The following is a 12445-nucleotide window of genomic DNA, read 5'->3' on the forward strand; positions in this document are numbered from 1 at the left end:
CTCTTCATTTCAAACGTACACTTTTATGCTGTTGAATTATGGGCATTCATTTTATCTAATGTGTGTAGAATTTGTCAATGTGAGCAACACCATATTGCTGCCCGGAAAGTGACATTTACGAGAGTTCAAAACACAGTGACCCTTATAGCTTTTTGCCTTTGCTCGATGGGACAGAAAGACAGAGAGTGTCAGTGCCACTGAGCAGTTACTGTGATACAGAGGCCAGGAGATGAGTTCTAATCCTATTTTAATCGTGGTGGGATTAAGAAGACACAGCTGATCCTAATCTGCTCAGATTACCAATGCTGCTTCCAAAAGGAAGAAGAAGGGTTGTATAAGCAAGTGCACTTAAGGTGATTTAGGCATCACGGTTTCATTCCCAGCAAGGTCTCGAGGTGGACACACCCCTGAAATTCAGTTAAGTCTGTGTGTATTAAATGCTAGTATGTTACAATTTGTTTCATGTTTATACTTGAATGTTTATTGGTGCATTTCAAGGAATTAATACTTTTTAACAGGACATCAGTGAAATACAGTGTTGAATTATGTACCTCAAGATAAAGATCTATGGTTTTATGCACTTCCATGCAATTCATTCAGTATATTTTACCAGAAGCCATGAAGACTCAGGCAAAGGTTAAACTGTAAGCGTGTCACGTGTGTTATAGAATCACTAATGAGTAGCTCATAACGAATCGTTGTTTGCAATGTGACTGTTCTTATACAGCTCACTACCAAAAGTAAATATTAATTTCTTCATAACTCTTACGTTTAAATCCTGACTTTCATTTGTTTTTCTTTCGAGGGCAGGTAGTCTTTGTTTACATCCTTCATGCCATCCTCTGGCGTCATCTAACGGCCATAATTAAAACTGCACGATAAATGTACAGTAGAGTTGGCTTTAGATTTAATTACAAAACAATATAATGCCCATTTCTACTGCTTTTACTATCATTCTGGCAAATTGTGTATCTTAATTTACAATCTTCATGTACAATCTACAAATTGCAATAAATTACATTTAAATAAAAAATGCAAGCAACATGTTTTTATGACATTTTAATTAGCTTGTATTTTGTAAATGAGAAGGGATAATAAAGTTTGTTATTGTTAAACACTCCATTGGTAACGTTGTGAAATATTACATTTGTAAAACACTGGCACGTGAGCCTGATATGTAGGTTGGTGATAATTAAATATTAGAGACAATTGATAACACTTTATTGTTAATTAGTAGGGTCTAGAAAAGAGGCACAGACATAGACACAGGCTTTACACACATACAGAAACATATCAAATTTATTGTTTCTAATAACACCATCTTGGGAAATAATGTAAAGTGTTTATTGTATTTATTAAATAAGGTAATGTAAAATTAATATCAAGAAATGACACAGAACATTAAATGAGAGAAAATTAGAACGAAATACAAACAAAAAGAACTTGCAGACCAAATAAGAAACATAGATCCAGCTTAAAATATCTGTCTTCAAATAAAGCCTTTTTTTGCCATTATTAATAATTATATTAAAGGCCTAGATAAATATAACAATAACATGTTAATAATCTTAATCTGATAATAAAAAATGTTGGTGATACACCGCCAACAAGTTAATTTTTTTTATCACAAAAGTTTTTTGAGAAAATATGCCAATATTTATTTAATATTACTTTTATGGCACTTGCAGTCAAAAATGTTTAAGCTATGAGTTTTAAGCCAGACCCTTGGCAAAAATTCATGTTAGGTTACAAAAAAAAAAAAAAGATTAAGATTTTCATATTAAAACTGCAGATTTCGTTTCACAATCAACGCAAAACATTCTAGTCATCTTTCTGACAAAGGCGCCATGATTTCGGAAATATTTCAGAATTATCGTATATACGGGTGAATCTCATGATAACATGTCCCAGTTTTAGTCAACCCCATTTATCTTTATGCATTTGGCAGATAACTTTCATCAAAATCATCTTTGAATGAAATGGAAGGAATAAGTTTTATTAGTTCAATTACTGTCTCAGCTACAGGAACACCCCTAATAAATTAATAATAACCATTATCATTGTTTTTTGCAATTCATATATTGAAAATTATACTGTGGATACAATTTTAGTAAATTCTCATAAATTAAAGAGAATATAACAAATACTCCAATATAAAGATATATATATATATATATATATATATATATATATATATATATATATATATATACGTTTTTTGTTTGCTGTTTTTGGTGAAACGCGACATAGACGTGTTATTTGACATAAAATTCACCCATATATCCAGTTTGGTAGATTTTGTCTTACATGGCAAAATCTCAGTGCTAATGTTTTAAAACATTCTAGTGACAACATTGCTTACACAGTGGCTATAATTTCAAAATCCAGTACAGGTCAACATAACTATTCACAAAAATACCTTCATATAGCGGAACACACTGGAAAAATGTAGTGTTATTCCAAAAAGCATGCCGTGCATTTTCCCTTAGTTTCAAAAGCAACTGTTTTATAAAATCCATTATACTGGTAATATAAACACACAATCTGGCAATACGAACAAAATAAACAAATAGTCTCAATGAATTATGTAGTTTAAGAGTCATAAGGTGAGTCAAACACCCATGTAGTGTTAAGCAGACAGTACTCTTCATTTAGCACAATCTGCAGCTAATACGGTCTCACTAAAACTGGGTCTGCACAGAACCAGATTTCCACAGAATGCTAGTTATTCACAGAATTCTACACATACCCCTCAAGTAATAAATATTCATCCTAATTCGATCATGTTTTCAGCTACCATAGTACTCTTATAGCACTGACAAACACATTTTATCATTTTATCATTTAAATACATTCTACACAATTATGCAGATGACACCCCCCCCCCCCACCCCCCACAAACAGTGCAGAAAATGCAGAAAAAAGTGCACCAACTCACTAAGTACTAATAATGATCTATAAATACTGATCTTGAATGTTATTTCTGCCCAATTGAACAATTGTAGTGTGATCATCTGGAATGGAATTATTTATTATTTACCCAATATGTTCATCTGCCACATACATAGACCAACAGTCAAAAAAACTAAACAAGAAAACACAGTAAGGACACAATGCAAGTGGCCTTAAAGGAACAGTTCACCCAAAAATGAACATTTGCTGAAATGGACGGTAAATGGGTGCCATCAGAATCAGAGTTCAAAGAGCTGATAAAAACACCACAATAATCCACACGACTCCAGTCAATCAATTAATGTCTTTTGACGCATTATTATGGAATACTTACTTGTATTTTGGCTAGAAACAATGGTTTAAAGTTAAAACACCTTAATGATGGATTTGTTTTTGTTTTTTTTACAAACACACGACTTTCATAAATTGGTAAATTGGCAAGTGATGTAATGCTGAACTTCTCCAAATCTGTTCTGAAGAAAGAAAAACTCATCTACATCTTGGATGACCTAAGGGTGAGAAAATTTTCAACCAATATTCAGTGTTGGGTCAACCATTCTTTTAAGTGTTTCTTAAAGGCTTAATAATGACAAATGAGTTGTGTGTAGACTCATTGTGTTAATACTGTTGATTTTGCACTTGAAGAAGGGTTAAAAGCAGATCTACCATTGGACACCATTATCATGGAAACATGAAGATGTCGCTGTACAATGTAATAAAGGAGGTATGCGAATGGAATCCCTCGCTGGTTGCTAGGATACTGTGATGACAATGTGCCAACCCTGTTGCCGAGTAATAGAGATGGAAGCTCTGTCAGCAGAATGGCTCGAGTGCTTCAGGTGAACAAACTGGAGGATGAAAAACAGAGATGTTAGCAAGATGAGACATCCTTTACCTGCTCATTACCATCACAGCTTATGAAAATACGATTTCATCCAGTGTACTCGCTAGGGGTTTATCTGAAGTCTGAATTGGCAAAAAAAGGTGGTTTTACTAGACGTCCAAATACACAACGAGCCTAGTTTCTATGAGAAAATTTAGTCTGCATTAGGGCTCTCAAATCGATTAATCACGATTAATCGCATCCACATATTAAATATATGTATGTGTGTATATACTAGTGATGTCCAGATCCGATCACGGGATCGGAAATCGGGAAATCACATTGGTTTTAGACTCGATCGGAATCGGACGTTACCTCCCGATCAAGACTCGGATATATATAATAAAGGTGTGAATAAATATAGATTTAAATTCAAAGAGACAGGATAGTCTGCGCATGATCTGGTGTTTTATTCGGACCCAGAATAAGGCGAGATGAACATCACGGAGGGCTAAACACTCATACAGTGTGCGTTTCATTCATACTCGACGCCAGAGGGCGCTCTCACGCAGAAAGTCAAATCAGGAAATTCTTAATATGGACAAAAACATCCAGCTATAGCTGTATGAAAACAGCTATTTTCACAGAAAAACAGAAACTTATGGAAACACGAAGACAATATGTGGTTTTTCAAGTAATCTCCAGCAGCTGATAAATAAAGTATATGAACAATGCAGTGCTGATTGACATAGCATGTATTACAGTATAGAAACTATTCCACCTTACTGTGTGAATAAACAGTCTTTGTAGTATATAAACAAATCATTATTTGTTATCGTCCAGCAGTTATAGATTTCTAAGCCAATTAAAAGCTAGAAATTAGAGAAAAAATAAAGTTGCCTACACTTCCAGTCAGAAGTTTTTGAACAGTAAGCTTGTTAATGTTGTTTAAAGAAGTCTCTCCTGTTCACCAAGCCTGCATTTATTTGATCCAAAGTACAGCAAAACAGTCAAACTTTTACATATTTTTGCTAGACTATTTAAAATAGCTGTTTTCTATTTGAATATATTTCAAAATGTAATTTATTGAACATCCTGGATGAGTTTTTTCGCTCTTCTTTGTTCTTTTTTTTAATTGTATTATAGAAGTATCGGATCAGGACTCTGTATCAGTAGATACTCAAAATCAAATGACTCGGACTGGAGGGCAAAAAAAACCTGATCGGGACATCCCTAGTGTATACACATTTAAATATACACAGCACACACACATATACTACGTAAACACCAACTTTTATTTTGGATGCGATTAATCGCAATTAATCGATTTGACAGATCTAATCTGGAATAGTTATTTTATATTATAGTTTCATTTCCCAGCCTTCCATTAGTGTTTGGGGTCTCTAATCTAAATGCACTATTTCTGACATCAGTGATGTTTCTTACCAGCTCTCCCTGACCGCCTCAATGTCACTCAAAAGATTCTGTGCCAGACAGATCCCAAATATCTAGAAGCAGATGATAAGTTATTGTATTACGCAACACAGAGTTAAACAACAATGCTTTATTAGGTGGATTCCTGGACATTATTAAATCTAATCAAGGCTAAATGCCTTCCAAAAATGTTGGAATGCCCTAAACAGGACATAGCTTCCTATAAATCAATAAATAAATCAAATACATTTGAAAGACAGCTACTGAAATGAAAGAGCACTCTGGAGATAAATTAACACATGAAATAGAATACTGGCATAAATCATTATTCAAGGGTTTGATGTATCGGAGGGCCCTATTTTTCCATAAGTGTATTAAAATTAACTAAATATTATAAACATTAACAATTGTTCTGTTTTAGAGCTTATAACCATAGAAAATCAATAATTAATGAAAAGATAGGATAAATGTAATTTATTTAATTTTTAGCAGAAGCTTTTATCCAAAGCGACTTACAGTGCATTCAGGTTATACAATTTTTTTTTTACATGTATGTGTGTTCCCTGGGAATTGAACCCACAACCTTTTGCACTACAAATGCTATGCTCTACCACTGAGCCACAGGAACACAACTTACAGAAAATGTCGTAACTGTCTAAAGGCCTTCATACTTTTGCAAGACACTGTTACGTTCAAGGCGCTTTCATTTTGTAAATGATCTACACTCAGTTTCCCTTCCAATTTATTCCTTCAACTATGAATGACTGCTGTTTATAGTGGGACATACACAACATGTTGTTGTTTATTTACCTGCAGAAGTGCAATTCCTATAAAGATTCCCGCAACTACGGTTAGATTCTCCTGTAACCATTTCTCAAACTGCGGTACACATCCTTTCGTGTGTATAAAGGTCTTCTGTTCATTTTCCTTCACACATAAAAACAAACATTAGCCAAAGAAAATTAACTGCATGCAAAATATTAAACAATTCACCTTACAAAAACACTTTTATGGGGATTTCGGTTCATTTTCACTTTAGGTATATGTAAAAGAGTGACCAGGGTATTCTTTAAATCCATATATACTTACACCTTTCGCTCGAATGTCATATCCACACTGTGTGTTTATCACATCCTCCTTTGAGAAGAGAAACATGAAGAATGCTAGGATTTAGCTCTCTGCAAAACTTAACGTTCTACATTAAATCATAGGCTTTGAGCATTATAAAATAGAGAACAGTTGTTGATTTTTCGTGCATGTATGTGTGTGCTCTGTCTGCCGAATTTACATCACTTCCTGTTCATGTGCCCAGGTTCTCTGGAAGGAGACAATGGCACATTCTAGGTGGTAAGATGACTGGAAAACGTGTGTCTGTGTGTGCTGTATGCGTGTTAAGAGTGTATATGCTGTGTTTACTCACAGCAGGGTCCTTGGTGCAGCAGGAAAAGGGAACCCCACATTTCTCTCTGCTCAGATTAGTATCAGTACAATTAAAGTAAATATTCAGATTCCAGTCTTCAGGCCCAAAAGCTCCACAACACTCCCACTGCATAAACATACATGCATTGAATATTCATGAGCTGACCAACCAATCGCTGTTACAGATTTAAACAGATTGCTACTAGCTCACAAAAATACACAATTAGATTTTCAATTGACTATACATTTAAAATGTTATATTTTTATAACAATGTGTATATATATATATACTTTTTATATTTTATTATTTTAACTGTTATACCGGTAGTTATAAAATACTGTAGTTATATATAGTTTATATAGTTACATTTAATTATTATAAATAAATGAATAATTTATTAAATATAACTAATGCAAAAAATACATTTATAAATATATAATAGACATGTAAAATATATAACAAATATGTAATTTATATAAAATTATAGATTGTTGTTATTAATATTATTATAAATATAATTATATACCAGTAAAATAAACCAAGTAAGATTTGAAAGTGCCTTATTGTTTTATAAGCATGTTTGCACATTAAATTGAGATTACCACAAGGTTAACTACACTCTTTTTGTGGTTTGGTTTTATGTGTGTGTGCTTACATAATCTTGTGTGAAGTCGATGAGATTCTGTAGGTCAATGTCGTCTCTGTAGGCTCTAATATTGTTGTTGATGAAGAACTTGAGCTGGTCTTTAATCCAGTCTTTAAAGACAAAGGCCAAGACTCCCGCTGTCAACTCCAGGAAAAATATGATTCCCAGAAAAACGGAAAACTGCGGAAGAGGACAGCGGAGATCTGGTTACACAACTCATGGATGATATCAGCTTTAAGGGTCTCCAATAAATCAAGAATGTGTTATATTCCCACCACAGATTCAACTAAGTGAATTCTCTCAGGTTTATAATTCCTAACCCTGCCAACATATCTCGACACATTTACAGAGAAATTAACATTTTTTTGGAGATGACTCAGTTCTCCTTGTTTCCCTTTAACATATTTTTACAACACACATCTCCAACTGCACCCACAATTTTTTGTACAAGTACATTGAGTAATAATTTGTCACTGTGACTGCAATGAATACTTCCAAACTGACATCACAGTTCATCTGGTGATTCCAGATGTTTTAAGAAAGCCTCTGTTACCCTACAGAGGAAACGGGCCTCTTGTAATACTTTCGCAACACCATTCTTAACATTCCCATAAAGCTCTCACAACATCCCCTCTTATATAAAATGAGTGACACAGACCACCAGAACCTGCGTGAGAAGTTCACACACTTTCAAACCACATTCAAACTAGTCTATTACCTGATCCCAGAGCAATTTTATAAATTTGTTGACCTTTTAATTAGATATTTGTAAAATTAAAAAGAATACTAGTAGTTAATAGTCTTTTATTGGCATGTTTAGCTGAGCCATCCATAAAACAAAAAAGCCCTGAGAACTGATAAAAGAACACACAATATACAGACACTTCATATTTAGTGGTATTGAATGATTAGCTAATTGCATTTGACAGATTATAGTTTCAATACAAACATTTGCAATGAGTTTGTAAAAGCTGTTTTTATGCATGTTTTCAATGCATTTACACCATTTTTGAGTGCTTCAAAACAGTGAATCATTTTGCATTCAGTTCAGTTGATTTGAAGCTTTGAAAAACATCCTTTCTCTCATCACTACCGCCTTTGTTAAGACAAGAAAAAAAAAATTATTTTGAGATTGTGTAAACCACACGGTACCTTATTCCAGGCTTTTAATCAAAAATCCATGAAAAACACCCACTGACTTTGGGACAATGGAACCGGAAGTACCAATGCCAACTCGTTTGCAGGTTTTGGCCTACATACATCCATCATCCTGGTATAACTCTATGCTCTTCATGAAGTTTCAAAACAGTTTTTTCTAATGTAAAATGAATTTATCATTGTGTGTTATACAAACTATTTAAATAAGTATGAATGAATAAGCCATAAACCAACACATTATTAGCACTCATGCTTTATGTAAAATCTAGACCATAACTCTCTGCTTGAACTCAATGGTAAAGACTAAATATGACATACAAACTTAAGAAGGAAGGAGTTTTCCCTCAGAGCTCCGATGCATCCTGCGAAGCCGAGCACGAACATCACCCCACCCACCACGAGAAACAGCCACACCGGATCAAACCCGCCCAGATCTGTGATGGAGGAGATGTTGGAAAGAACCCCCTGATGGAAATACGAATATTAACTTGATTTCAATTTAATGAGAACAAGATCTCACTTGATCAGATACATTTATGCTTGTAAAAAGATGGGCTTAATTTACCTTCTCACTCCAGGCCCAAAGAGCCACAGACAGGAACGCCACCCCGAGCAGCTAAATAGCATTAGATTTGTGTCAGATAGTTGGAGATCATCTTTAAAAATTAAACTTTGTTAGTGGTTACATTCTAATTTTTATAGCTTTTTGTGATGAAAAAAAAACATGTGTCACATGGTTGTGTCTCAAAACCTAGTTGGCTGCATGTGCACAATTACAACTTCTGTTGTTTGAAGTACATATAACTAGTACTAATAATAATATAGAAACTAATAATATTACATTTTAGGAGTAACAAGCACAAAACTGATAAAAGTGTTAGAAATATTCAAACCGCATTTTTTGGAACATCGCATGTGCATTTGGAATGTTTTAACTGAATTTTTGTTTAAGATAACAACATTCCTATCATTTTAGCAAAATTTGTTAAAAGCCCAAAGTGTGTTTGGAACGTTTGACGTAATTTCTTGGTAACATGAGAAGCATTCGGAAAGTTCGAAATGCACTTCTGGAGCTCATAAGCGTGTTTAGAATGTTCAAACTGCACTCACTATCTTTGCAAGATAATTAAGCTACTTTTGGAACATTCGCATATATATTTTTTTCTATCGTGGCAGTTAAAAGATGTAACGGATGAAGCCATAAATGAGCGTCTGAACATTACATTTAGGGGTGTATATAAAGTACGACAGACTTTGGCCATAATAATAAACGCGTTTGAAACTCTCTACAGTGCTGTCTACGTAGGCAGCTCGTAGGTTTTGAGGTACAGCCAATGTGTCAGACACCCAGAGTTGGTTTAATGCAAACCCCAGGCGACGAAATGCAAACTGTACACTCACAGCTCGCCTCGCACACAATGTCAACAATGCACTACTCACCCAAAATATAATGTTAAATCCAAATATGAAGTATTTGATGCAACAACCCACTTCGTGCACGTTAAAGTGTTTTCCTGACATACTTGCGTTTGATAAAACTGAGAAATTCCTCCCGGTGGTTATTAATTATGGAGAAAAAAATCGCCTTACAATACCGACTGGAAAACTCTCTTCTTCCTTTTACACCATATTCATGACATTTGTACAGACTGGCCGGAAATGCCACACGTGGATTTGGCTATTTCACTGAAATAAGTCATCTGCTTCCTCGAAAAAAAAAATCTATATATATAAAATGTTTTAATAATAATTCCAAAGAATAACGGGACAAGCGCTCCTCTGCAAATAAAGATTCAAGAGTCACTTCCGGCTAAATGAATTATGTCATAACACGGTTTTTCAAAATAAAGGTTCCATAATTGGAGCTAAATTAGCAAGAAAGCGCATCAATATATTTGCTTGATAAATAGGTGAATGATAAAATCGCGAATATTCACAATGACAATAAGATTAATGTAAATTATTATCTAAATAATTATTATGAAATACGAAAAAGTACATTATTGTGATAAATAGTTAAATCATCTAAAATGCATTTATGATTTAAAATCGTGTAATGAGAGATTTCAAAGTCGAATTCTCAGTTGTAGACGTATCATTTCAAACTATTTTCCAACTTAAACAAAAAACACATGGATATAGACATCATTATTAAAAAAAAAAAATAGGCCACTAAAAAGGAAAAGAAAAAATAGATACTCAAAAATTAAGTGGATAAATTTCACACAATAGGCTACATGGTGGTATTACAATACAAGTTAAAAATCTTATGTACACACTTTGGGTTCATGAATAGAAAAGCTCTTTAACAGGATAATTGACTAATCAATCCCTAAATTACTGTTATAAGGCGTCCAGACATTATAAAACTGACCCCGCTGACCATTAACTAAACATGTTAAATATTCTGGACTGCCCTTTAACATATGAACATTCAATTAATCACAATTGACTGTAACTGTCAATGTGGAGCAGCAGTTTACAATAACACACCCACAGGACAAAGCCAGGGCTGTCATTTCAAAGTAAGAGTCACCAAATCCGGAGACACTACTGTGAAATTAGTCAGTAAAATTAGTAATTATACACATAGCAAAACTGGGAACAACTGGATTGCATTAAGCTCAGTTGTAAATAATGTTGTTGTTGTTGTTTTTTTTAATAATCCCAATTTGTGGATGACAAAAACCTGTGCTTAATAATAACACTCTGAAATGCTCTTTTATGCATCCCTTTAAATTTATTATTAAAATTCTAGGATCTTACCTTTCCTTTAAGATTGTCTTAAACCATTGGTACTTTGATGTGGATGGAATTCATATTGAATGATGGTATTACAAATTCACTCTGTTCTAAAAAGGTGATTGAAGAGCTTTGCTTTCTACAATTAGAATTTTAGACAGATCAAAGTCAGTTTAGACAGTTAGCTTGAGGTCTAGTATTGTGCATTGGTTAATATAGGAAGCTTATTTCAGAATAGTGTCTTGGAACATCAGACAGCCGAATGTGCTGTCTAGACAGAGGGTGTATCTAATGTGTGTGTGTGTATGTGTGTGTGTGTCCTTGTGTAAAAGTGAAGCAGGCTGTAATAACCCCAAGGGCAGTGAAAATCCAAGGCCTTGCAGCCACCTCACTGTTCCATATTAAGGTCATCCACATTCACCTCCATGAGTCAGCAAATCCCTCCAGTTATCAGTTATTATACTGAGCACACCATAGATCATCTCCATCACAAAGCTCACTACATGCAGTCAATACACCATCTTATGCATGTTCTACATAGTGATTATATGTAGTTTACAGTGATGATCTATATCTCCACACTACAAAATTATAAAAACTTCCAGCAACACTTTTTAAACACCCCGCATGAACAAGATAAATGATAAGTAAATAATTATATCTTACATAAATCAACTGACATTTAAAAATATTTTGTAAGTGAATTTCAATACATTAGTATCGGTTACACTGTCAAACAGAATTATTATATGCTGTTTTAATATTCTAACGTAATTAAAAATCCAGTTCTTTTCAGTTTCACTAAATATTTAAATAGAAATCTGTCTTTGACATTTTTTTAATTGTTGCAGTGCTGATTTTATTTTGAGCAAATTGTAAAACACATGTAAAATATGTATTTGCTGAAATTCATTGAATTGTTCACATTAATTAAGTTTTTTTTTTCAAAGAAAACCTTATTTGAAAAAACGACTACTATTTCCCAATAAGTAAACTTCATTTTAAAACATTTAGGCACATAAATTATTGCTTCAAGCACTTCAGAAGACAACGTTGTTTGCTAACTTTTTACCAGGTGTGTTAATTCAAATATTAATAACTTTATATATTATATATAAATACTATAAAAATTATAATTAACATAGAATTATTCTACACTGTTTGTAAATTATTTATATTCTAACATAAGTTAAAAACCAGTTATTCGATTTCACTACAAACATTTAAATAAATGAAAATCTGTCCTTAGAATTTTAAAATTTGTCTCAGT

General features: G+C 33.5%; 1 protein-coding gene across 1 annotated transcript; it reads right to left on the bottom strand.

Annotated features, from left to right (window-relative positions):
• Window positions 1-1204: 1204 nt before the first annotated feature.
• tspan5b (tetraspanin 5b) lies at window positions 1205-10251 on the bottom strand. The gene is made up of 9 exons (XM_052582081.1): window positions 9874-10251; window positions 8999-9049; window positions 8752-8898; window positions 7285-7455; window positions 6630-6755; window positions 6299-6346; window positions 6020-6136; window positions 5222-5283; window positions 1205-3800 (listed from the first exon to the last, which is right to left on the bottom strand). Exons 1-9 carry the CDS (start codon window positions 9952-9954, stop codon window positions 3788-3790), a joined length of 816 nt encoding a protein of 271 aa, XP_052438041.1. The 5' UTR covers window positions 9955-10251; the 3' UTR covers window positions 1205-3787.
• Between the last annotated feature and the right edge of the window lie 2194 nt (window positions 10252-12445).

Source organism: Carassius gibelio, chromosome A1, assembly GCF_023724105.1.
Source record: "Carassius gibelio isolate Cgi1373 ecotype wild population from Czech Republic chromosome A1, carGib1.2-hapl.c, whole genome shotgun sequence".
Lineage (NCBI taxonomy): Eukaryota > Metazoa > Chordata > Actinopteri > Cypriniformes > Cyprinidae > Carassius > Carassius gibelio.

Excerpts from the sequence above, each read along its gene's own strand:
- tspan5b (XM_052582081.1), bottom strand. The coding sequence starts at position 9,954 with ATGTCAGGAAAACACTTTAACGTGCACGAAGTGGGTTGTTGCATCAAA. Across the intron at positions 6,756-7,284 it reads TCGACTTCACACAAGATTAT|TGGGAGTGTTGTGGAGCTTT; the intron begins GTAAGCACACAC and ends ATGTTTATGCAG. Across the intron at positions 6,137-6,298 it reads ATGACATTCGAGCGAAAGGT|GAAAATGAACAGAAGACCTT; the intron begins GTAAGTATATAT and ends TTATGTGTGAAG.